The sequence below is a fragment of the Corythoichthys intestinalis genome, chromosome 1, assembly GCF_030265065.1.
Source record: "Corythoichthys intestinalis isolate RoL2023-P3 chromosome 1, ASM3026506v1, whole genome shotgun sequence".
Lineage (NCBI taxonomy): Eukaryota > Metazoa > Chordata > Actinopteri > Syngnathiformes > Syngnathidae > Corythoichthys > Corythoichthys intestinalis.
This window is the reverse complement of record NC_080395.1, coordinates 40,747,707-40,774,510: the sequence shown is the minus strand read 5'-3', so window position 1 is coordinate 40,774,510 and position 26,804 is coordinate 40,747,707. Positions and strand designations below refer to the sequence as shown.

Sequence of the window (26,804 nt, the reverse complement as noted above, 5' to 3'; positions counted from 1 at the left end):
ACAGTCTTGTGCTGAATGGAATATGAAATAATAAAAATGCATTTATTCAGGACGACATGGCAAAATTACTCCATAATGGTCAAAAATGTCGACTTCACCTTTACTGTCGCACCTCCCGAACGATATTTTATGACACCTAAATCGGACATATGTCATTTCCCTTCCCCGGCTTCGGAGAATGTAAACAAACCAGAAGCCGTGACAGCTAGCCGACATGCTAACCCGAACCGAGTGATGTTTCAAAGTCTTCGAAGTGGAAAATCACACATAACTATCCTGGATTATTTGACATGACGACCCGGTTGTCGATTGTATTAGTGGATCGGCAAACCGCCCGGCGGAGAGCAATTTACTGTTCGTTCCCCGGAGGAGGGTGGCTGGATTTGTTGTGCAGCTAACGTGCTGCTGCTAATGACCATTAGGAGAGCTTTTTACATGCCTATCAATGATCAAACGTAAGTAGTCCTTCATTGAAAGGAAGTTTGTAGTGTTTACTTTGTAATCGATGTATTCGTATTTGACATAATACAAAACAAGATGTTTACTCACTTCCTCGTCGGTCCAATGGTCCCACAGTAAATATCCACGGTGAATGGGAACCTTTTGAAACTCCAAAAAGGCGCATACGCCTCTCCCTCATACAGAATGATTTTTCTGCAGCCGTTTGGCTGGGGTGATGCGAAAAATAAACGTATTAATCCGCAAAATCAGCTGAATCCTTCGTCCTCATACACAACAGTACACTGTAGCGTGAAGAGGACGTCTTCTACCGTACACGTCACAGCGCCCTCCTCCTCAATGCAAGACCGAAGCCGGAAGTCACTCATTTTCATGGCGCGGGATTCAAAAAACTAAATAAAAATAGCGATCGCTTCCACACACATCCAAGCGGCATACAGTATATCATTCAGGGGCATAAAATACCGCGTATATTATGAAATAAACATGCTTTTTCGTGTCACAGGCACTTTGAGGAAGACTGCATTTCCCATGAGGGCCAGCGCACAATGTTGTAAAATCCTAATCTCCTGGTCACCTGCAGTTGGATTGAACGACATTTCTGTTTCCAGCAGCTGCGTGAAAGATGAATAGTGACGAGGCAATGTGTCCAGTTGTGACTAAACAATATCATATGACGATGTTGAAAATAAACGCTTGATTTTGTACCGTATTTACCCACCCGAGGGGGGGTTGCCCCGGTGAGTGAAAGCCGACCAATGTTTATTCTTTGATGTCCTTTTATCCTGGTAGCCTCCCTTCTCTTTTTTTTTTGTCTCCTCGGACAAAAATCTTGTCTCTTTTGTTGCTCTGCGGAATTTGCGCGAAAGCGTTCACATCGACTTCAGTCTTTATAATGAATGGGGAGAGGGGGAAGTGATGCATGCTGTGACGGCCATGGCTGTTTAACTGTTCTTTTGTTTTGAGACTCTTTCAGTCAGCTGATCGTCGCTTCCGCCAGCTGGCTGCCTCCCCTCCCAGTGTGACATGGGCTGATGCTACCGAATGGGCAGACGATGTTGCCGCCGCTGAATGGCAACGAAGAAAGGGCGCTAAGCTTAAAGTCGGACGCTGTCAACTGACAACTGAGGTCATATTGACAGCATTCGTGCCGCAGTCCTCCTCACCAGCTGTTTACTCGCCATTCACTCTTGTGTGCATTTGATTGCTAGTTTGATACACTCCCGTTTTTTTGGTGAGGTCTTTGTGTTTATTCGTTATTGGATCATTTTTTGTTCACCACTGTAAATAAAAGCACTGAAGCAGTAGGGGTAAGCTGCCATTTCTGTTCAACCGGTTTTCTCCTGTTTTGTTTAGTGTAAGAAGCTAGGGTAGTGGCTGTCTTTTAGTTATTTCCTTTTTAAAATCAGGGTTTAGTTAGCGGGTGGGGTTTAAGTGCAGATTCCTTTTGTTGTTTTGGCCTGGGCTTACCCTGAAGCCGAGCTTCTTCCGCATTTTGTATATTTTGTTCATTGCGAGTTTGACTGTAAAATAAATTGTGCAAGTTGTGAACTTGTGTGGCTCGTTTTATGTTGCGCCCTTAGCGAGCCGTCCGTGGGATGTAACATTTGTCTCAAAGCAGGAAGCACATTTGTAGTTTTTTTGTGGCAGGGTTCCTGTTACCCTCCTCAAAGTTAATTAGTGCCAGTAAAAGCAACACAGACCCCCTCAGGCCATAACAGAGGTTTCATTCAACTAGTCGTCAGTCGACAGATCACAAATGTTATGAAAATATTTTATAAAGGTTGAAAAGTTCCCTAGTGTTGCTTTAAGACTGGCGAACGGAGGTCGGAGGAGACAGTTGGTGGATGTCTCTTTATACTTAATTCATATCAGCAAAAGGTGTTCCATTTCTTCTGAAATAGTGCCACAACGTTTAGAGAGGATAGTCCATTTTGGATACCATTTTGATGGCGTCCATCTGCTTGAGGACCATCAAGATTGTAGACATATTAATAATAATAAATAAAAATACATTTTATTTATAGAGCGCTTTTACCTGTGCTCAAAGACGCTTTACAGTTGAGACAAAAAAAAAAAAAAAGACTCACACGTGTGCAGTACAAAACAACTGGCTTTTACAAATTAAAAGCCAGTTTAAAAAGGTGAGTTTTTAACAAATTTTTAATGTTGGAACATAAGAACAGGTGCAGATGGTTTTAGGAAGTGAGTTCTAAAGTGAAGGGGTAGCAACGGAGAAGGCTCTGTACCCCCAAGTACAGTGTGTTACTTGTGGGGCGGTGTGAGAATGTTTCCATTAGATGAGCGGAGGTGACAGGAGGGGGTGTGGGGACGGAGAAGGTCCGTGAGGTAAGGAGGAGCCAAGTTACTGAGTGCTTTGTATGTGAGAAGGATGATATTCTGGCCTTATTGTCGGGTCACTTCACTGACGCGCACGCCACATTCTTATTTTTCTATCATTTCCTTCTTAATTTAGATTGTATTTTCAAACTTTTGTTTTTCCTCACCTGCGCTAACCTTCTTGTAACCATATTGATTTCTCTCAAGAAAATCCGTCATGCTGCAGTCTTGCAGGAAAACTGACATTGGGATGCAGTTTTAACCCCTTCAGACCTGCATTTTTTCTGCTGGGCAAAAAAAAGTAATCTGATTTTTATTCTACTAAAACATCAGAAAAAAGTGCAATTTTTTTGGTCAGGGATATTTCATCCTTTTTTTTATTTTCATTATTTTTTTTTTTTTTATGTTAATGTGTTTTTGATAAATGATTATTTATGTTTGCCTTTTTGAAGTTGCATTTAGTCTCAGCCATTTTCAAAGAGCCAAAACAGGAAAGAGGATGTGCTAAACCTCATGATTTGATTTCGATGGGTAAAGTTTCGTCCATTGATCTCCCAGAAGTGGCAATAGCAACTAAGTTCAGTGTATTTATTGGTTTAGAGACGCGAATGCGTCGTGTCCTTCAGCAGCATACTCAGGTCTGAAGGGGTTAAATCGTCATATTTTGAGCACGTCGCCATATGTTGAGACAAATTACGGATTCAAATTTTACACCAGATGTAGAAAGGATCGTATGTCGATGCAGTCGTATGTTGAGGTCCCACTGTATTGAGGAAAATGGGCACACGCGCTAAAGTTACTATACTTGTTCTGGTGTTGCTTTTTTTCTCCAATCTTTGACACAGACGAATGGCATTTTCCCCCCAGTTGCCTTTCTTTGCTCACATTTTTGGCTGGCCTTGACCGCAGTGATTCTACTTGTACACATCTACCATGAAACAGCTGGGCCGAACAGACTTTTGAGGCTTTGGAGGCGTGAATGCTCGTCTCCCGAATGTGTGCAGCCAGCATTCGTCCCTCATCTACAAATAGTGAAAGGAAACGTTTAATGGAATACAGCATTGAACAACTGCCATGTATAGCCAAAAGCTGAACATTTTGGCATACTGGTACTTCTTTTCCTTGTCATTTTTTCAAGTGAAATCCATTCATGAAATGAATATCCACTAAACGACTGGGAGCACAGTAGTCAGTGACGCGCTATACCAATGCAGACTACAGGAGCATAGACCAAATTACAGCAATATAAGTTGGATAAAATACACAACATACTCCTTTTTGTTATATCATTTTTTAGCAAAATCTGTGTAACTAAGTGATGACATGCATGTAAACAACATTGCAATAGCCTTGGAAATTGTGGGCATAACCGATGTCAGAATAATGGCGGACTATCTGAAATACTCACATTTGATATGCCAGGTGTGTCATTTAAAAATGTCGGGTAACAAGATGTTTACTTTCTGTAAACATTGGCTTTTATTGACATTTTATTACAATTACACACCGTAAAGATAACATTTGTTTTTTTCCCGCTGGGATACACTTGATCAAGACCCCCCCCCCCCCCCCCCTTCCACTTTAGGCAGAGCAAAACATCTCAGATGCCATTTGTCCAACGGCCTTACGCCTGGTTGACACAAAATAGTTGCTTATTGTTCCCCTTTAGAGTGACGCCGCAACAAGGTAGGCACCCCAGGAAATTGCCGAGGGCCCCTTAACAGCTGATATTGAATATGCTGTATATTTGCGTTTTATATGACACAGAAAACCATATGTCACATGCGAAAGGAGAAAAGTCAGAAAGCAAACAGAGCTGTACTTCAAATACAAAAGCTGGTGGTGTTGCATTGCTCGAAGGCAAGTTCAATTAGTTGAGAAACAGGTGATACCAGACTGCAGCGGGAATCAAATTGTTCCCTCTGGTTCCAAAGTCCTGAAAAAAGGCATATTGCTGCTGTCACAATATGAAATTTTCAACTCGTTATTGATCCTAAAAAATAATAATAAATAAATCTTGATACCATTTTTGATACTATATCAATTAAAAACCCAAAAGTAAATATTATTTACAAGGAAAATGCAAAAATATCCTACATTAACATTACTATCAAGAATAGTGCAGAATCAAATTTCCCCCATGACATAAAAAAATCTGGTGATCTGTGGTAGTAAAAAACAAATAAATAAATGTATAACACAACAACAGCAAACAGACGGGCCAAATATTGATAATTCCACAAAAAAATATTGTTTTCGGATTCATTTCAGTATCGATACTTTGAAACTTTTGACAGCAGCCAGTAATATTACTGTATATAACTTTTCAATGTGAAGGAATGCAAAGCTGTGTGTGCGTGAGTTGGGGATGGGTTGCCCGGTCAGACTCATGCCTCACCTGATATTTATCTCAGTGAATGTGTATATGTGGGTAGATTTCTCTTATGGGCATATGGCAACCTTGCTGATGTCTTGATTCAAGTACAAATATCTGTAGAGAAAAAAAAGAACAAAAACAGCGCAAAAACAAAAAGAGGTTTCGGTTCCAAAGTAGTAAAAGATCCATTTGCAATGTAATCATTCAAGCCCATTGCTCTCAGCAGGGATGCAGCATCTGCTGTTGAAGCAAGGCACATAAACTTCACTGGATGCTCCATATAGATCATTTCCAATGAAATTATGAGAGCTTGCGCGCACCAACTTGGAAGCCGCATTGAAATTGAAGGGCATAGTGAAGAGTGGAGAGAGTTTGTGCAGGTGGGATGTAAAATGCCTTCGTGGTTGAAGGCACATAACAGTTGATCCCTCAGGGAGGCAACAGTTATTCTATGAACACAGAGGTTATGTATGCAGCTGCTACCCTGCTGCATAGCAACAGTACTTATTTCAGTATGTTTTTAGATAATATAACATCCTGCGCTGTTTTGATGTTTGATTGGCTACACATCTGAAATAATTCAACTGCAGACTGAAGTGAACTAGTATGTATATCGAACTAAAAAATATTTCCAATTACAATTCCATCAAGACCCATCACCAGACTAAAATATGAAGATATGATGACATTTTATTGCCAGCCATTCAGTTGAAATACACCCAAGAAATAATCACTCTTCAAATAAGTTGTATTAGTGACAAAATGTAATGCCCATGCAAAATACAGCAGCTATGCATTTTTTAAGTTGAGAGGAAGGCCACCCATCTAAAAAAACTCTTTTAAGATGTGTTGACAGGAGTCGTTTTTTCCCACCAAAACAGGTGTGTGTGTGTGTATTATATATACACACACACATATAATATGCAATATTCTACAGGTTTTATGTACCATATGTACGAAATACCAAATCTGACAATACACCTTTATTTTCAGGCTGTTTTGTCCACATTAAAATGTTTTTCTTTTTGATAAACAACCACAAACCTTTTCCAATGTTTGCATTTAAGATGTAAACTAAGAGTAAAGGGGAAAACAGTGATACCTTAATGGAGTACCCTGACTTAACTCATTGCCTGCCATTTACAATGATAGACATCCAATCAATTTAAATTGGGTGGACTGGCTGTGCATGCACATCTTTTAGTGCTTTTGACGGTGCAAGACGTCCTATCAATTTTGATTGGAAAGACTAGCAGCAAACCTTCGATGCCAGCCTCTCCCAGTCAAAATGGGTTGGCTGTCTTATAACCGGACAGGGCAGGACATGAGTTAACATTAAACTAACAAGTTACTGTACTACTGTATTGTAAATAGACATTTATCCATGAGTAAATACATCTAATTAAAAAAACTGTAATATGAGGTGATGCAACACTATTCTTGTGGTGTGGTGACATGTACCTGACACCTAACCTCGAAAGATCAAGAGTGGGGGAGAATCTGTCTGATGACATTCCAAGGACATGTCTAGAGCCATGTCGGCAATGGCAATGACAGCAGCACAATGCAGTGCAGGTACAGCTTCAATGAAGTGGACACGCGGGCGGCTTTACAAAATGAGGTGCTCAACTGACAAGACTACGAAATTTCCAGCTAGGCAATCACATTAAAGACCGCAAAATAGCTGACATTCGCCCAGAATAATAATGACCATCATTATGAAACACATTTGGAATAATGACAATGAAGAGCATCTGTTCCAAAAATTTTAATCAGCATTTATTTAATAAAATAGTGGTTCTATGGTTAAACAGAAAAATAAAGGTTTCAGTTGTGCATGCATGCGAACAAGGTTAACATTCTTTGAAGACAGTACAAGCCAGGACAAAGATGACGTGACATTAAAATTGTTGCATACAATAATGACTGCAATATGACACGTCCATATTTGATGACCCCAAAAAACGTAAACAAAAAAACGAAACATCCAGGCTTATTAAGTCCCAATGAGAACACAGCAGTGAATTCGAAAGTATGATGGGACTGTATTCCAAAAGACATTTTCACAAAAAAGCAGGTCCCTCATTAACATACTGTCAACCCTGTCTGTCTCTTACTTCAACTTCCCTCAAAGTGCATTAAAGTGGCACCCAGTGAACTCACAGAGTCCCAGATACAATCATAAGTCGTCCTACTCATCGCCATAGACCAAAGTGCATTCGGCAATGTTCACTGGACATGTTTCCAACCAATATACCTATGTGACATACAAACAAGCACTTAAGCTTTCACCTCTTCCATACAGTAAATTCATCGGATAGTAAGGCGACGTACACTTCCAATGGTGCAAAAGGACTTATTTTAATTAGTGTGAAATTTCAAATTTCCCCAATTCAGGATCCAATCATGTGCTTTCAAGTTGAGATTTCGTCTTGAAACGTCACAGGGCAGAACTAAATCAGTTGAATTTCTCATATTGTTGTTTAAAATGCTTCGTACACAATTATATGGACACATTCAAAATGAGACATTTATGATTACAATACAGTAAATACATATATACATACAGTGAGCTCAAATGACACATTAGGGAAAGCGTTAAAGTAAAATTTTACATAGAAAGCCCTTCATTAAGGGTGCACCAATAACAGTTGGCAAGCATGAAAATGGATAGTATGTTGGTTATGTTAAAGCTTTGTCTATCACCAATCAAAAAGTCAAACGTTAGCTGTAGAATTTTTTTTTTTTTTTTTTTTTTTTTACAAATATATGGCCTAAAATAAAATCAGTCCAGTATTAACTGTGGAAAGAGGCGGTTTTCAAATAGTTCCACTAAATTAAGAAAATGGTTGCCATCCATACTGTTAGACTGATATTGTTGCATCTTAGTGTTCTGAACTCTGCTACTTTATGCATTTGCAGTCTCCACAAAAGTTAGTACTGTGGATACTTTTCAAACAAAATAACAGCAGCAAACTTTGTACATCCAATTTGAGTAACATACAGAGCTCAGTTGGTGGTAACGCTACATATGCAAATGTCAGCCTTCCTGTATTCAACCATGAAACATTTTTGGTTGACAAGATAGAATGGGCAACTCACAGTGGAAGTGCTCCGAAAGCTAAGTGCTTACTGGAAAACTTTTAATGTGCACACCAACCAGATTGCATCATTAAGTGAGAAGCACCCTTCTGAGACTGCTACAATGTAAACAATGTGATGTTCAGATTACAGCCAGAGAATTTCAAAGTGTACTTACACAACTATGATAGCATAGCCCATTATCACACACCAAATGTGAGCAACAGCAATTAAATCAATACAACATATGCAAATCTGTTCACCACAGAGATATGAACTAAAAGTGAAATTTGGAAGACAACACATGAAGAAATGGATCTCATTGATTTAAAATTATTAAAAGGGCTTTCTAAACTTTGGTTGGTCACAACTGAATTTCTATTGGCAAATCTCGGTTAAAAGGGTGCAAGCCCCATTTCTATTGCTCATCGGTTGCGCATGCGATAATTGATCTTATTGGTTGTGTGTTTGTGTATATTTTAACAATATCGGGTAGAAGAACAAGCCCTATTCCTAATTTGGAATGTGAGCTGCAAAGTTTGGGAAACCCTGAAGCATTAGAGGCAGTGAACTATGTTGTAGAGCATTGCACTTCATGTTAACAGTGACAAAAGAAAAAAAAAAAATGATACACGCAATGATGCTTTATATTTTTTTTTTCCATTTATAAACAACACTTGAAAGAAAAACATCACCAGTGAAAAACAGCTGTGAAGTGGAAAACTAGCTGGCTAACTTGATTAAAACAAAAACACTAAGGATTACTTCTCTTAGATTACTTTCAGAGGGAAATTAAGAGTATGTAGATTTTCAATAATTACACTGAAATGACTAGAACACAAACTTTTAGAGGAAAATTATTGAAACAAAATATTCAATTAACAAAAAATATATTGTATTCTTAGTGGGCAAATCATAACTAACGACATACTGCTTCCCATACCATGGATTACAAAAGGCATTAAACGGCAAGACAACAGATGAACGAACTACATTATATTTTTACTTTGGAAGAAATTATTCACCAAATCTCTTCTTCCATCCTAGCCCAAACAAAGCAAGCTACACTTTCGAGGCTTCTACATCACATTGTGTGTTTCCTGCCTGTTTATGAGCCATATTGCACCCGTGGGGGGTGAAATAGAACTGACCCCTCACTATAGTAATTAACGTATACGGAGTCTCTGCGAAAGAGCAGTGATGCCCGAGGTTGGCATGACCCGCACGTTTTCCCCCTCCGTCACGTGTTTTCACGTTACATAATGCGGACGTGCCCTCCCAAAGGGCACCGAGCTGTACAGGAGCCCTGACATCAAGGCAATTTAACCCTCACTGGACCCCTCAAATGCTTACACGCATATTTGATACCTTCTGTAGCTCCCCTATATGTACACTAATAACAGAACTAAAACGCCCATTCATACGTTAGTCATTTTAGGGTCCCTGGGGGTTCATTTACACGCACAAATTACGCACGCGATGTGAATGAGTTTAAATGAAGTGGATCCAGCCGTTCTCCCATTCCTTCGGTGGAGACATCTTGAAGCGGTGACGTCGCACTTTGTAGTTATTCCCGTTGTTGTTATCCCAAAAGTCCTCGCCGCCGACTGTGTATTTAATAGCGAATTGCAACGTGCCTCCGTTCTCCATGTAGGTAGGCATGACCACTTTGAAGGAGAAGCGATCCGTAGTGCCGTCGCTTGAGTGGGGCACGTAAGATGCCAAACTGTCCATAAAGGTGATCCAGTTGTTGAGGGAGTAGCGTAAAGATACGCTCTTCTCAAAGGCCAGGTTCAAAACGCGCACGAAGCCGGACAGGCTGAACTCGTCTGTCTCCACGCTCTCCAGCAGGACTTTCACCTCCCGCACTTTCTGCTCGAAATCGGGAAGCGTGCCGGGGCTGGTGAACTGCAGCTCCATGAAGACCGACTGCGGGAGGGGTCGTGGGAATTTAGTGGTCGCCATGTGATTGAAGTCCGTAGATCTGGGTATTTTGGCCAAAATGCGCTCCGGCACCTCGGGTTCGTCCGAGTCGTCGAAATGTTTCACGGAGATGAGCTCCAGACCGAGGGAGTCGGCGAAGCGGACCTTTTTCTGACTTGTTGGACTTCTGCTGCGGGATATTTCCAACTTGGCCCTTTCCGTGGGAGTAGGGAGAGACTTGCACCTCCGGCGCAGGCTGGGGCTCTGGGGGGGTTTGAGGAAGGTCTCCCGCCCCCGCGGCCTCTCGTCCACCACGGGGCTCTCGACGGGCTCACAGGTGCCATTGATAATGTCAAAATCATCCCCATCGTCCAGACGAGGATTGGCCGCGGCCAAGCTGCCGAAAAGCCCGGCGATGCAGCTGTAGTTCCTGGGCAGGCAGGTCTTTGGGGGCAGCATGTCCGCGGTAGGGCGCGCAAGATCTCCTTCCATACAACGCCGCAGCCCCTGCACTGCAGAGCCCAACTCGGTGGTCGTGTGGAGACCGGCGACTGGGGAGACCAAGCAGTCAGGTTTCAGTATCCCACTCGCGGATTGGCGACGAGGCTGCGTCACGGAGACTTCCGAGTCCAAGACCAATTGACGCAGCTGTTGTTGAGCGCTCTTTGCTCCATCTGATCTGTCGGTTCAGTGTATAAAAAGGTGGTGAATGAGAAAACGCTTTTACCTTGATGTTTGAAAATTTAAAGAAACTTGCACCGAGTAAAGACCGCCCTCTCGCGTGAGGTTGTGGTTTATGACGTCAAAACGCGGCGTGGGTTTACTTTTGTCTACGTGCCGATCTGCACGTTGCCTCTTGAAACGAGATTTCTTGATTTAGTACAATTAGTTATAATTCACGCGCAGTCTGACGTGTGGTCATTTTATTATTGCTATGCTATTATTATTGCTATGCTATATTTCATAAAGCGGCCATGTGTACCATTTTCATTCTCTGCATTTCAAACGAATGTCATTCAAGTGTCTGTGGACCAGCAGCAGGGGCCCTCCACCCCGCCCACTGTTACATCACAGACTGCAAAAGTGTGGTTGCCATGGCGACAGCGTTGCTTGCCGACGAGCAGTCACTCCGCCGCTCAGTGGAGCGAAATTGAAATAACGCGCTCATTCGACGTGATTATACATTTTATGATATAAAAATATTGGTAATATATGCGCCCCTGACAAGGCCACTTAAAGTTATAGGCCAAAAGGATCGCGATTTAGTGCAATTGACTGGTAAGTTCATGTCTTTTTATATCTTGTGTAATGTACTTGTTCATGAAGTTATAAAAAAAAAAAAGTCAATGAACTACAAGTACTTGCTCCTAAACACAAAAGTAGCATTTAAATGTTAAATCAGGTACTTGAATGGGCAAGACTGTTTTAAAATCTTACACCAAGTCTGAAGTTAGTTCTCAAATGGTTTGACAGCGTGAATGGCCGTGCTAAAAAAAAATCAATGACATAAACATTACTCCGGTAAAACAATTGCAGTCATTGTTGTCATTGAATCAGAATTACAAATACAGTAATGTCATGCTACACATGTTTTGTTGCAGTATTTATATTTTGAAATCTGGTCATTTTAAATTCAGAAGCAACAGTTAAGTCTATGTAACAGCAGTGAATAAATAACCTTGGAAAACCAGTATGAGCCTTAAAAAGGATCCCCCCATGGGAGACCACTAGCTGTGTCATATACCGTATTTTTCGGACTATAAGTCACAGCCCCCCCATACTTTGGCTGGGGGTGCGACTTATACTCTGGAGCATTACTTCTGGATACTTCTTCATGCTATAGTTATCTGAATAACTCTTATTAGCTACGCTACATTAACATACCGGACACGTTTGTATTTCTTTGTTCATGCATCATGTAACATTATCAAACTGTATACTTATTCAGCATGCGTTATATTGTATTTTTATTTTAAATTGCCTTTCAAGATGACCCCCCCCCCCCCCAAAAAAAAGTGACTTATACTCCGGTGCGACTTGTATGTTTTTTTTCCCCCCTCTTCATTGTGCATTTTTTGGCTGGTGCGACTTGTACCCAGGTGTGACTTAGAGTCTGAAAAATACGCTACATCGCTTTCCAATGTCCAAATTGTCATCTAAATACAATGCACTTTTAAGCCAAGGTGGTGTCATGAGTCATTCCCCATCACAATGAATGAATGTAATCGGCAATTCACCCAAGAAAGAAACTGAAGAATTCTGTCTCAGAACACCATGCAAGGTCAGGATGTGCATATCCCTCAACAAAATAAGCGCAGCATAATGGGCATCTTTATTGAACTAATGCAACTGATAAACTTGATTGTTGAAAAGTTGAAGCTGTATATCAAGCAAGAATTCCACCTACAGAGTTTCAACAATTAGTGTCTTCAGTTCCCAAATATTTTTTGAATCTTGTTAAAAGAAAAGGGTGATACAACACAATGGTAAACAGTGCATGACGTCGTTTAGGTCTGTTCCTGCTCTTTTGGAGTCCATTACAGCCATAAAATTCTAAGAGAGTGATTATTTGCTAAAAACAATGAAGTTATCAGTTTGGACATGAATATCTTGTCTTTGTAATATATTGAAGAAAGGTTAAACACAAATTGTAAATCCTTGTATTCCGATTTTATTTGTTTACTACAGGGTTAAAAAAAAAAATACAACCTCACATCATCATGAGTGACTCCAACATTGCTGGAAAATGTTATGGTAGCTTAAAAAACCATTGGATTTGGGTGAAATATATAAGATGTAAACAAGCAAACAACATTTTGCTGCACACGAAGAATTAGGTTCTTGATAGAAGAGACGTCTCTATGGAGTCAGTCAAGTCAGTGGAAAAAGTTCCACAACATAAAACATTAAACAGGCAGGCAAAGTGCTGACCTGGAAGGAAGATTAAAAACCTCTGAAGGAAAGAAGTCAATAAAACGATTTGGGAGAGCCCCAGTTAGACTGTCCAGTTTGAATACTGCTTGAAAATGGCGACATACAGAATCACTGTGGTCGATCTGTTCTTTACACTTTTTTTTAACCAGCTCTAAATTCAAGTGTTTCTTATTCTCTAACAATAATTCAGAAATAATTGACATTCAACTCCTGAATTGCTTCTTTGACTGCTATCAAGGACTACCGACCTCATCTGCTTCCGCTCCATCTTTCTCAAATTCCACTGCTATGGTCTCTGTCTGTCCAACAATTTTAGAATCATCGATGGATTCTGCTCCTCCCTGGTTTGAACATCTCACATCAGCTTTGAGCTCCCCTGTGTGTGAGAATTCAGGAAAAATTATCAAAGACTGACTACCGAGCACTATTCGGGTTTAACAGTCGTATGATCAAAATGAAATGAATACAGTCAGGTCCATAAATATTGGGACACTGACACACGCACATTTGACTCTGGCTCTAAACACCACTGGCACAAAGTATTCAAAATGTAAAGAACTGGGTGTGCTTCAATTGTATATTATGTCATTTATAACCAAATCAGGAGTTTTATCATTATCATAGGAAGTACAGAAATTAAATATGCCTTCTCCACCTTTAAGTGACCTAAAATAATTGGACAAACTAACAATCATGGTTAAAATTTTCACTTTAATCGTTTGCTGCAAATTCCTTTGGAACAAACAGCAAAGCACCACTAAGTATAAAACCCAGCATCTGGATATGTTCAAGGATTAAGCGTTGACGCCATTATAGACCGCAATGAAGGGCGTAGGTTTGGTCGCAATATTGGTAGGGACGATAGAACAGCATAACCTCCATGTACACTTTTTGCTTGAGACGGGACATTAATAAAACCAAACAGATTGGGTGAACGGTGGTCAGAGCTACACTTCTCACCAATGTGAACCAAATTAATCGATAGGCTAAATTATTAATGCAAAATAAATCAATACAAATTTATTTAACTTCCACACTGCAAATTTATAACGTCTTAATCTGATAATTTTTCTTAAATGTAGTCGAATAATTTTCTCCATCTTGTTCTGAGTGTTAAAGGCTGGTTAACAGATTAATACAACAGATTAGTCCACTTACTTTAAGTAAATATTACTATTACTACAGTATTTGTTCTTATTAGGGCCATTATTAGGGCCATATAACTACAAGTTGGTCATTTTTCTCCTAAATCAAGAAAAAACTACTTTCAAATAATGTTTTGAACAATATCTATTCTTGAATTAAGAACATTTCTGACAAGTTTTTAAAGCTTATTTTCATCTAGGTATTTTTCTTATTTCAAGAAATCTAAGTGAGTAAAATTTACTTGAAGCACTAGCAGATAATTTCACTCATTTCTAGTAGATTTACACTGAAAACAAGGGACGTTTTTTGGGAGGGTTGCCGTTCATATGTATTGGTTTCGGTGGTACACCGTTTGATTAAATCTTTGTTTTTAAAAACTACTAAAGAAACATTTTGAAAACTTCCAGAATAAGTGTCTGGATTTTGTAAGCAAATTTAAATTGCAATATTTAAACGCAGAGGTGGGTAGAGTAGCCAAAAATTGTACTCAAGTAAGAGTACTGTTACTTCAAAATAATATTACTCAAGTAAAAGTATGCCATCCAAAAAATGTACTCAATTACAAGTAAAAAAGTACACAGTGAAAAGAATACTCAAGTAAGAGTAACATTTTGAGTAACTGCTTATTTTTGTTTGATTTTTTTTAAACAATGGTATATGAATTGTTGTTATAATGATATTGGACAATACCACATTACATAACCGCATGAAGCCAAAGAAACACCCCTCCAAAAAAAATCATTGAATTCCAATGAGGAAAAAAACAAAACAAAAAAACACATAAATTAGGCATTATTCGTCCAAAGAGCATGAGTGCCCTCTGGTGGAGAAAACAGTTCCTAGTTTTAATAGTGAAGAGTTCCTTCATTATTACCTTTTTATTTAAAAATCAAAATGAGCATATATCCGGTTTTCCTTGGTCAATCAGTGCCAAATAAAAACTGGGACAGAGGTTGCAATCCGCACTTTCGAGTCATGTTGAGAGTAGCGCTCAATATCAAATACTTCACTTTTTACGATGCTAAAGATCAAATGATTGAGCAGGCTGGCGTGACGCTAGAACGGCAATCTTGCGTCTGATTGGTATAATGGAGTCATGTGATTATTTTTGCGACGTCTCATTGGTGAAATCGGTAGAGCTACTTGTTACTACTACAGCTGTTACAGCTACTCAGCATCGCTGGCAAAAACAATAATCTAATTAATCTAATAATCTCGTGTTTATTTTGTATCTTTGGATAACTTTGGGGGTCCAACTGAATGTAAAAGAGTGCTTATTCACCACCACAAAAGCTTCGGAAGCAAAATACCGGTAGTATCAGGGTGAAATTTTTCACAGAACACCGGCTGTGAACACGTGTGTAAATGTAGGGGAGGGGGTCAAGTCATCAGCCAATCAAATTTGCGTTTGAGGGGGGAAAAGTGGACTAGCACATTCAGCAAGTGAAGAGAGGTCAATGTAAGTCTGAACATATTGAAAGTACAGAAATTCACTTAATAATGGTAGCGTTAATTCTATCCTTACAACATGGGAAGACAATTTAAATTACCTATACAATTGAAGTCATTATATAATGCAAATAAGGTTGCATAAAAGTTGGTGGGGACAATTTAAGCATCCTGAAAAGTTGGTAGTGACATGTCCCTACCGTTCCTATGCAAACCTACGCCCTTGACAACAATGGATATTTAACAGTATTAAAGTGACAATGTCATTTATTTAGATTAAGCCCATGTTAGTTTGTCAAATTACTTTTGGTCCCTTAAAAATTTGAGGAAAAAATCCTATTGTGTTATAGGTCAAAAACTGAACTGCAAAAAAAGATGGATGCTGAATTACATATTGTTTAGTTTCCCCTAAATCTTTATCCTATTTGTTTCATTAATATCAATTTCAGTGGTGTTTAAGGCTGCAGCTATTGGTTATCCAAGTAATTAATTGAGTAACCGGATAACAAAGATTTAATGCATCGCAAAACAATTTTATGAGATAAAACAGAGAAAAGTGTTTATGCTTGCAGTAACATTTTTTTCTTGACCTGTGCATGCATTGGCGCCAAGATTGCACTTTCAAAAGAGCATTAAGTGTGCAAATGAAATAAAATACCCGGCTGTTTCTTCAAACTCTCCAGAACTGCACTTTCATTTCACAAGAGCAGGAAATGCATTTAAAAATAAAATACCTGAGTGTAAATAGTATTAAAAAAATACATGAGGATGACAGTACAACAAAAGAAACAAAATTTTCAAAGACTATTGGTAAATGGTGTTATACTTGTACAGCGCGTTTCTACCGCTCAAGGTACTCAAAGTGCTTTACACTATATTGCCATCTACCTACTGCTGACACAGCACCAGGAGCAATGCGGGGTTCAGTATCTTGCTCAAGGATACTTAGGCGAGTTCATCAGGGTGGAGAATCGAGCCCACAGCCTCTGTGTTGGGGGACAACTACTCCACCACTGAGCCACGCAATCCCCATTTGCAACATATTAAGAACAACCATTTATTGATTTACCAATTCTTTATATCTGCTTTCTTTTAGGAGAAAAAAAAAGCCAATTCATAAGTTTTAATATAAATATATATACATTTTAATTCACCTGCTCTGTCCTCACTAATTGTGGCAATATTCAGGTAGACCAGTCATTAAGAACCTTTGTGACCAAGAAAGCCAAAACACCCAACATATATTAAAATGTGATTCCACGAGAGACATTCAGTGTGTAATTAGTGCTGTCAAATTTATCACGTTAACGGGCGGTAATTAATTTTAAAAATTAATCATGGTAAAATATTTGACACATTTAACGAATGTGTGGAATGACCCGCTCATGCATTGCCTCAAACAGATTACAATAACGCCATCTTTTTTGCACATTGAGAGGCAGAGAAAGTCGAGTGGACATAGTCGTTCATTGGACCGCGCCGTTTATTGGCATAAGCTTTGGCAACTCCTTCACAACAAACATAAGTATCATTTAGTGAAAGCAGAACAAAAATAATATTCCTATCTCCCAAAAAAAATAATGTTCACAAAAAGAAAAGCGCTAAATGCAAAGAGAACTGGCATTCCCAATCAAAATAGCTATGCAAAATACACAAAAAACTTACTCAGACTTTGGTCAAACTCTTCAAACATTTCGTTTAGCCCAACAAATACATCGGATGGCAATATTTAGTCACAATATACAAACTATTAGAGGTCTCGTACGTTGTGAAGCCAGCACTCAAATGACCGTGGATGGACCAGTAAACAGGGAACTATGGCGTCATTCGAGGGACAAAACACACTCATTGGCTTGATTTCTAAGTTTCTAATTTAAACTCGCCGTTGACACCTTGTGGTGTATTTCAATCACTACCATACGTAGTTAAAGACACTGTTGTGGAAGGACGGCAGGGAGACCGTGTGACGTCACGGCTCAGCGACGTCAACAAAGGCAGGCTACAAGTTTATTTTTTTGATTGAAAATTTTACAAATGTTATTAAAACAAAAACATTAAGAGGGGTTTTAATATAAAATCACTATAACTTGTACTAATATTTATCTTTTAAGAACTTCAAGTCTTTCTATCCGTGGATCCCTTTAACAGAAAGAATAATTATGTTAATGCCATCTTGTGGATTTATTGTTACAATAAACAAATACAGTACTTATGTACAGTATGTTGAATGTATATATCCGTCTTGTTTCTTATCTTTCTATTCCAACAATAGTTTACAGAAAAATATGGCATATTTTAGAGATGGTTTGAATTGCAATTAATTACGATTAATTAATTTTTAAGCTGTGATTAACTCAATTAAAAATTTTAATCGTTTGACAGCCCTATGTGTAATATATGTCACCCCCCCCCCCCCACACACACACTGTATATTCTATGTTCTGTTGCCTGCTTGTCAGAATCAGTTTTGTGAGCACTGCTCAGCTTTTACGAGTGGTCGCAGAGTTATAAATAAATAAATTGAGACAACAACAACGAAAACCTAACATTGTTACCTGGGATGTTACAATCCTTGCTCAGTTACACACTAACCACTTGGAAAATGATAAATAGAAACATGGTGTGGCACTGCGTGGGTTTCTTGGAAGTGGAAATCACAACCAGAGGGATGTGTGCATGGCCACAGTTACAGTACTTTACAGTACAGTTACAGTTCTTTTTTGTCAAAAAGAACTTTTTCTACGGTTTGGCTGTCATCCACACGCACATTTTAGGCATTGAAAATGAGTGTTCTTAAAAACTCTGTCCAAAGTGAAGAATTCTGTGTTAGGGCCATCATGTGGAGACTGATAACCGATAGATTTAACTGTGGAAACGTCACCGACTGCAACAAACTTTGTTTCTATGCCACACATGAGACGAATGTTTACATTTGGAGCAAACATGGATCACAATGGGTTTAGATCTCATTATTAGACAGGTGGTTTTTGCTTCCTTTTACAGTATTAACAAATTATTGCCATGCTTGATATTGAAGATTATTATGTACAATTATTTTTTTTGCACATTGTTATGAATGTACTTAAAAATGAATGAATGCTTTTAAAGTGCGTACAAAACTTCTTCCACTTAAAAAAAAAGTGCGTTCAAAACTTTTTGCACTTCAAAGAAAAAGTGAGGTGAAAAAGCTTTTGTACTTCAATTAAAAAAAAAAAAAAAAAAAAAAAAAAAAGAATTCAAATAAAAATATTTTCAAAAAAATATAAATTTTAGGGGGAGGGCAATTTATTTTTGCAAATGAATCACTTCTTTGATCGAAAATATTTTTTTTTTGATTGAAGCAACTTTTTTTGGGGGGAGTGAATGATTTAGACCTAAATGTCCTACACATAATATGGCCCAACACAAATGGGTCGCTTCAATTAAAGAAAACATTTTCAATGAAACATTGAGTTCTAAAGCTAACTTTTGATTCCCAAATATTTTTTCGAATTCCAAAACTTTTTTTCTGATTTAGAAAGAAAAAAAAAAATCATCAAAATGGCGTTTCTTTTCAAAATATATATTATCTTTTTAATCGAATAATAAAGACACAAATGTGCTAGCCAAAATGTGACTTTTTAAAAATTGAAAATTTATCTTTTGATTGAAGCACCTTTTTTTTTGATTGAATAATAAAGACACAAATCTACCTCGATATTTCAGCCATTAAAGCTCGTTTCTCCAATTGACACCGTATTACAATGGGTGGCCAAATCGTGACGAATAGGTGGGACAATCTAAAACACTCGTATTTGATTGGCGGGCTAAAATATTTCTGGCATTTAAAAATGTCTGACAGCGGCTATTTTGACTACTTCCTGTAAATATTAGCTTTAATTGACGTTTTTCTTCCACTATTATACATCATAAAAATGAAGTTGTGTCTTTTCGTATTGTAAGAAAAGATTGTTTCCGCTAGGATGCACTTGATCAAAACCTTATCATTCGCTTTAACCATTTATAAGGCAAGTGACTAATTTACATTATATTAACATTTGATATAGTACAACTACAAATGTGGCCGACATAACCCAAAAATGTGATGTCCACATTGCTACCATGTAGGCAGTTATATTTCGTTTACACAAATTTATAATTCTCCCAGCGTTTTCACACGCATTAGATGTAAAAAAAATATTTTTTTTTTAAGATAATTCTTATCGAAAGTGTAAAGTTGTGGTACTTACCAAAAGTCGAGGAACATACGTCCAAACGATTCTGGAAAAGTGTAGACGTCATATGTACTTTTCGGTTGCAGATAACCAAACATGTGGGTCAACAAACATTAGACCAGGAACACGAATGAAATGAATTTACTACGCAGTTTGCGACCTTTCTAAATAAAGTCAAATTTATCGAACTGATAAAACAAACGACACATCAATTGTTCGAGTTTGAAGACGTTCACTAATGTTTGGTCATTGTGTTTCGGCTACGCCATGTATGGCGACTGGAGCTCACCAAAAACCCCGCGCATTTGTTTGACGTCATACACTGTTTACCTGTCATTTAAAGTCCTGGCGTACGTCATCACGGCTGTTGTCACTCCCAACCATTTGCGAGTGTGCGTCCAACTGCTGTTTAAGCAGCTAGTTTACAGCAAAAAGTGGGTGTGTGTGGCTTGTCTGGCTGCTGCAAGTTTTGCTTGTATGTTATGTTTGTTGCATGTCTATGAACGGTAACTGCAGACGTTGGCGTGCTTATCGTCTGATAATGTTCACGTGAGCTGTAAATAAAAACAGGTGTGTTACAATCATAGGTTCCCATTAGTTTAATTCATCGTGAATAAAACACATCTATACTACATTATTGCTTTTTTCAAGTAAAACAGGTAGAAAAACCAACATTTAATGTAAGTTTTAATATGAATTAAAAAAAGAGGAAATTGTAAAAATGAATGAATAAACTTAATTGTGGTCTTTAAATGGTCTGGGTAATTTTTGCAGAGTCTTGTGGATATTTTCTCTTTTCATGTCTAAAATGTTTCAGTAACAGTCTTGTACTATGTGACTCACGTACATACAAGGTCAATAATGCCTCCTTAACTTTAAAAAACAACAAAGGTGCTAAAAGCCATTTCTGGCAAGAGCAATCTTCAAAGTCCACTAGATCTCTATGACATCAAGTGTAATGAGGATGTGAAGAGGCCAATGAATTATAACACTTGACCAATTTTTAGACCGATATTGATTCTGATCACACTAATCGGTGGATGTTGTCTAAATGCCAAGCGCCAACATCTTTATTTCTAGTTACGACTTTGTTCAAACCGGGAACTGTATTTTCGCATTTTCACCAATTTGTAAAATATCAGACTTGTGATCAGTGACAATTGTAATTGACAATTTTAACCTTTGTATCTCCCTAAAAAAGGGAACCCCACAGCTATGAGTGGAGCAAATGACCTTGATCAGACAGACGCCAATGAGGAGCAGCTTTACAAAGCACAAAGGATGCATGTGGATGTCCTGCTTGACATGAGTGAGAAGGAATTTTTAAAGGAAATGGAGCCACATGAGTATCATTGCTACAGTGGTTGGGAAGAGGCAGTAAGTGCATTTATATAATTTGGTGATTACTAGAGTTGAATTACGATGGTCAAATGAGAAAGTTCAGTTTTGCTCTAGGTGCGGGGCTGGGACAGAGTTGCTCCGGTCAGTGGCATTCTTCTCCCTCAAAGGAGAGACAAAAAACAAAAGCCACGTAAGGAGACAACAGACAATCCATCTTCCTCCCATCAAGACACAGTGTTCTATGGAGATATATTAGCCAGCGGTGGAGAGCAGTGTGGTGAGTCTCAATCACAACCGGGTCCTCATAATTTGAAGAAATCTACACTAACCCAGAAGGCCACAACGGAGGCAGAATCCCCAGAATGGCATGGACTACATGGGGTGGAAGAAGACTCAAACATGCTTCATGATGAGAAAGGGCAGCCCATTGGCGTTCCTCTGAACCTACAACATTTGCCCCAAACTATGTCAAAGGCCAGACCATCCAAATCCACAAAACGCCAGGCAAGAAGCACAGTGGTTCCCATTACAAACTTCACATTTTTACCTCCAATAAAATGAATGATGCAACAGCCAAAAGTCAGCACGCCATGATGCCATCAACATTGCAGGAATATTACAAGAACTGTTGCATGTTTTTATAATGTGGACTTCTAAAACAAACCAAAGATGTTGGCAACATTGTTATTTTTAATGGTTATTATGCCAATGTTTTTTTTTTCTTTTTTTTACTTTTTACTCACATTTTAAAACACATGCAACAATATTCTGTATATGAAGGTTGATTTTGAATGTGAATTATCAGCACCAGTACTTCCTGTCCTGTTGATTACTGCCCACGCATATTAAACTGGAATTTTAGTTAACGGCTAGTTCCACAGTGTCCTTTCTCAGTTTAGTTACTAAGCAACGTGAACTGGATGCAGATTAGTCAGAAAATGAGAGTAAAACTAACCATCCACATCACATTCTGACAAAAATGATCACACAATAGAGTAGTTCCAGCAGTTTATTAGCTTTTGGAGGTAAGTTGCAACATGTAAATCAAAGCAACATGTAATTTGGCAGTAATGGACACAAAGCATTTTGTGCCGTGCAAATACATGCGAGCTTCCCATAAAGGAAACAATGCTTTGCAGTGATGTTTGTGAACAAAAAGCCATTTGCATGTATCTTCGTTTAATGCAAAATAAAATAAACACAACTTATTGGAAAAAACAAACAAACATGAAATGCCTGAATTGACTGTGCTAAGAATTAGGAACACAGCACAGTTTGTCAAAATGTTTAGATGTGAGGAAAATCGACTATGTCGTACTTGAGCTCCTAGAAGCCATCTGTAGCCATGAAAAATGGGGAATCTTTTTTTTTTTTTTTTTTGGTGAAGTGCTTCATTGCATTTTGATGTGACAGGGCAAAAGTTTTTGTCACTTTCAGGAACATGCAGCCATAACGAAAAATATAACCATGCAACTATCATCACAATCTTTTTTTTTTGTTGATCTTCCAAAACACAAGTAATTATTCAATGCAAGAACTAGAACAAAAATATAACACTTTGAGTTAAGGCACCAAAAATTCAAAACACATGGACTCCTCGGGTTACGATGTCCTCGACCCATGACATTTCAACTTTGACTCCCGCGCCTCCTGCACTGTTAAGTCCCATGCACCATAGTTTCTGCTTAGCTAGTGCATTTTCATCTTTGCCTTGTTCACCCTCCTTTTTTCACATTACGGTCCGAAAGCTGGGTCTTCTAGGTTTAACCAAGAGAAGAGCAATTACCATGGAAACAATGCTTAACATCATAAAAAAAATGGAGAAAGGAGAGAGACGCTGGTCAACATTGGTAAAGATATTCTCTGTTCAGACCAAAGTTAAACCGTTGCGTGAAAACGCTTTGCTCACACAGATCTTATGTCACATGACCGTCAAAGTCACACAACTTCAGGTTCACGTAATCTAAATATAAGAACAGTATTTTACATAATCGTGTTGTGTGTATGCTTCAGATTGCAATGCTGATGTGTTTAGTGTTGTGTTTTCTGGGCTGTCCCTAAACATTGCGTGTCTGACTGGAGTTAAGAGAGGGAAAGGTGGAGGAATTTCGGGGTACTTTCGGTTGGAAATAAACTATTGAAAACCCTAATTCTCCATCCACCTCTCAGCAATAAATGTAAGTACAGCATATTTTCTTTTTTTTTTTGTTATTTGTATTTTCTTTTAAATACAAAGTATTTTAACGTAAGTTTCAACTTCAACACTGAAATCCAACTTGCGCGGAAATTCGGGTTACATTTCCAGCGTAGGAACGGAATTCGGTCCCAACTTGAGGACTCCCTGTAGATAAACACATATAATCGCTCTCCTTTCCCTAATTTGCACATTAGCTGCTTAGCAAGCCTCAGCAATTTGAAGCAACTCATTTCAGGGTATTGTGATGTAGTAAAAAAATGTCAACAGATTTTGAAAGAATAAACAAATTAGGAATGAAATTGATAATCATCGCCAATAGAGTGACACATGCAATAAGTTTGTGCCCAAACAGCAGCTAATATTTATGTGTGCTGTTTATGTGTAGTATTCTAAAGCAGTGGATCCAAAGTGGTGACTTAGGATCACTGTCAGCATATACATTTGCACCAAGCTAATGAATAAGTCATAAACAAAACAGCCTGGTTTTAAATGTTTCTTAACTAACTTATAACGCATAAAAAATAACATTCATCTTCAGTCAAAAATCACTACTACTGAGTACAATTCTTTTGTTTTCCTTGTGTAACTACTGTATTTTTCATTTTCCAAATGCCAAGTTTCTTATCCATTTAGGCTTCAAATGGAAGCTAGAACTCTTGTACGGATCTGCAATAATGTGCTAGCTTTAGGAAAAACTGGTTCAATGGCCATTAGACATCCAATCCATTTGAACAAATTGAGAGGTCATGCATATTTAAAACAACAAAAAGCAACTCCACTACGTTCACTGCACAACGGAATTTTATGTTCATGCAGTTTATTCTTCTTTAAATTCACTAATTTCTACAAACTGCAGATATATATGATAAACTAGGTATTAATCTGAAGAATTAAAGACTACAAAAAAAACAAAACAACAGTGGAAAACACTGAATAATAACTAGCATTTCTGTCAAGACACTGTTACAATGTATGTGCAAATAAATATGTAAACTGTAAGGAACTGAAACATCCCAACCATCGAGCTAATAAAGTGCACAAAGCAGTTGGTTCTTGACCTGGAAACGCTCTGACCCAAGTGGAATGATTCAAAGACAATTTCACAGACTTTTCTCCTACAATGCTGCTCCAAAGGAGGAGGGTTTTCACTCTTTCAAATGACAGAATGAGACAGCAATGGGAAACATGTTGCAAAAATCAGCAGCTTCATTAAGAATAAATTTCAACTCTTGGGTTTCTCACGATGTTGAAAAAATGCACAAAGCTCCTGGCATGTCTGAGTTTCCACTGAGCTGAAATGCGAATCCATGTTCCACAGCGAGTCAGCCGACAAGAAGTCATTCATTACTGTTTGTGTTTCGTTGCTTGTAAGGAAGAGGTTTCCAAAGCCTTCCTCCTGGCTGGTTTGTGTCTCTGTGCTGTTTAAAAGCCTCCCCGGATCCCCCTGATTAACAGGTGTTTGAACAGGAAGGCATGGAGCAAATGAATGTAGGTCCGTCTGTGTTTCTGTGTCTGAGGACTCCGTGCTCATAGAAAAGCTTGAATGGCGCAGAATGCTGCTCAGTGGCATGTGGCTTCCAGCGCTCAGCAGGAAGTTGAGGTCAGTCTGTGTCTGAGTATCAAATAGCTCCAAATCGCTGGCTTGGGTTCGATTTGGTCCATCGTTTTCATCTAATTCATCCATCAGGAAAAAATCGGTCTGAGTCTGGATGTCCAATGACTCCAGGGGTGTGTCACTATTCAGGCCTTCCAGGTCGCTTTCCTCTGTCTGTGTCTGAATGTGCACAGAACTGAGAAACTCTTCAAAGTCAAAATCAATGGCGCTGTGTTGCTCCTGAACAGGACCCAAGTTTGAGCTGCAACCAGCACCGTCAGCAGTCAGAGGCTGATGGCCTGACATGCTGTCAGACAGAATGTTTTCAAGGTCTTTCAGCAAGGTCATCGTTTGGGTTTGGTTGTCTGATACATTGTTGGAGTTCAGCAAATCTGTCTGAACCCCAAAACACATACCTCCTGCTGCCTTTGTGTCCTCGTATAAATTGCTTCCTGTAGCTACCAGAGACTCATTAACGTGCAGAGCAGTCTGGGTTGAGACACTAAGGGCATCACTGCTAAAAAGGTCGGAGCACATGATGACCTGATCCTGAGCCTTTTCATTTGATTGTGAGATTGTGTTGGTCTGTGTCTGCCTGGTTTTGCTTTGTGGCATAGATGAGGAAGTACTGGGCCAAAGAGTTTGATTCAATGAATGGCTGTCTGTCTGAGCCCCGATCGTTGAGGTGGTTCTGACCCGTGTGTGAAACGTCTGTGTTTGAACACTGATTGGCAGGAGGACTTGGGCACTAACACTGATGTCCGTCTGAGAGCAGGATGACACAGAGGACTCTCCAACAGAACACATTCCGATCCCTTCCCCTGCAGGCATTTTTGAAAGGTAGGACTTGTCGGTCTGAATGTTAGTAGAGGTGCTTTTTCCTCGCTGTGGTCCCAAGATGCTGCCCGAGTTATTTGTAACTAGACTGTCCAGTCCAACCTGCACCCCTGTGCTGATGGGCCCAAGGCCAGATCGAGATGTAGGCATACTATCTTGGAAACCTAGGCTCCTTGGATCCAGCTGGGGTACCACAGCTCCTGAGGCCTGTGGCAGAAGGTGAAGGGTGCTAACAGAGCCTTGGCTGTTGACCGCCAGCACCACAGAGCTAAGCGCACCAGTTTCTGTAGAGGGAAGGAGAACAGGTAGGTGGGCCAGCTGCATTACAGGCACGCTGACCAACGCCATGTTTGGTTTTGGTAAAAGCTGTTTCTGGACGCTCTTGTGGCCACTTGATGTCTGACTCCCAGAGTCTGGGCTATGAATGATAATGTCAGAAGATGAAGAATCCTCTATTAGCTCATGAGTAGAAGAAACAATCACAGACTCATTGGTCCGAGCCTTTTCAGAACTTGTGGACAGTTTCTCCATCTTCCGCTTTTTTACTGGTGGAATTCTGAATTAAAAAAAAAAAATACAAAGACATGAAACCATTATCTACTTATCTCATAAAATTAGCAACAGTTCCTCAGTATAGTAAACGCATGCCTGTGTTCAGTAGGAATCTCATGTCCGGTCCTGAAGATATGCGACAGCAGTGCAGCTCGGCTGGCATAGGGGCATCCACATGTACACTGGTAAGTCTTTCCACAGTCCTCGGTGTGCCTCTTGAGGTCCCACTCTGTGCTGTAGCCATTGTTGCACTTGGAGCACTTGTGTTTCTTCTCTGCATGCATTTTCATAAAGTGCTGGGAAACAATTAAAGATGAATCAATATGTTTATAAGGAAATTGACACCAAAAATATTGCAAC

The 26,804-nt window shown here is 39.1% G+C and overlaps 2 protein-coding genes across 6 annotated transcripts in view; one reads left to right on the top strand and one right to left on the bottom strand.

The window, feature by feature from the left end:
* Positions 1 to 4,384: 4,384 nt before the first annotated feature.
* LOC130916817 (protein phosphatase 1 regulatory subunit 3E) overlaps positions 4,385 to 26,804 on the bottom strand; it is a 63,795-nt gene continuing 41,375 nt past the window's right edge. The window contains exons 3-6 of one of the 5 annotated variants that reach the window (XR_009063345.1): positions 26,541 to 26,740; positions 19,939 to 26,448; positions 5,198 to 5,290; positions 4,385 to 4,735 (exon numbers count right to left, since the gene is read on the bottom strand). Coding sequence is in view for 2 of the 5 variants with exons in the window: in XM_057837848.1 (XP_057693831.1) it covers positions 9,749 to 10,859; positions 13,363 to 13,382 (1,131 nt within the window). In the remaining 3 variants the exon portion in view is untranslated. Of the gene's footprint in view, positions 4,736 to 5,197; positions 5,291 to 5,456; positions 10,860 to 12,369; positions 13,491 to 19,938; positions 26,449 to 26,540; positions 26,741 to 26,804 lie in introns of those variants that run through there. The other 4 variants (XM_057837848.1, XR_009063346.1, XR_009063344.1 and 1 more) reach the window with 4 other exon arrangements.
* LOC130916833 (uncharacterized) lies at positions 20,765 to 22,373 on the top strand. Its single transcript, XM_057837867.1, has 2 exons — positions 20,765 to 21,300; positions 21,379 to 22,373. Exons 1-2 carry the CDS (start codon positions 21,139 to 21,141, stop codon positions 21,823 to 21,825), a joined length of 609 nt encoding a protein of 202 aa, XP_057693850.1. The 5' UTR covers positions 20,765 to 21,138; the 3' UTR covers positions 21,826 to 22,373.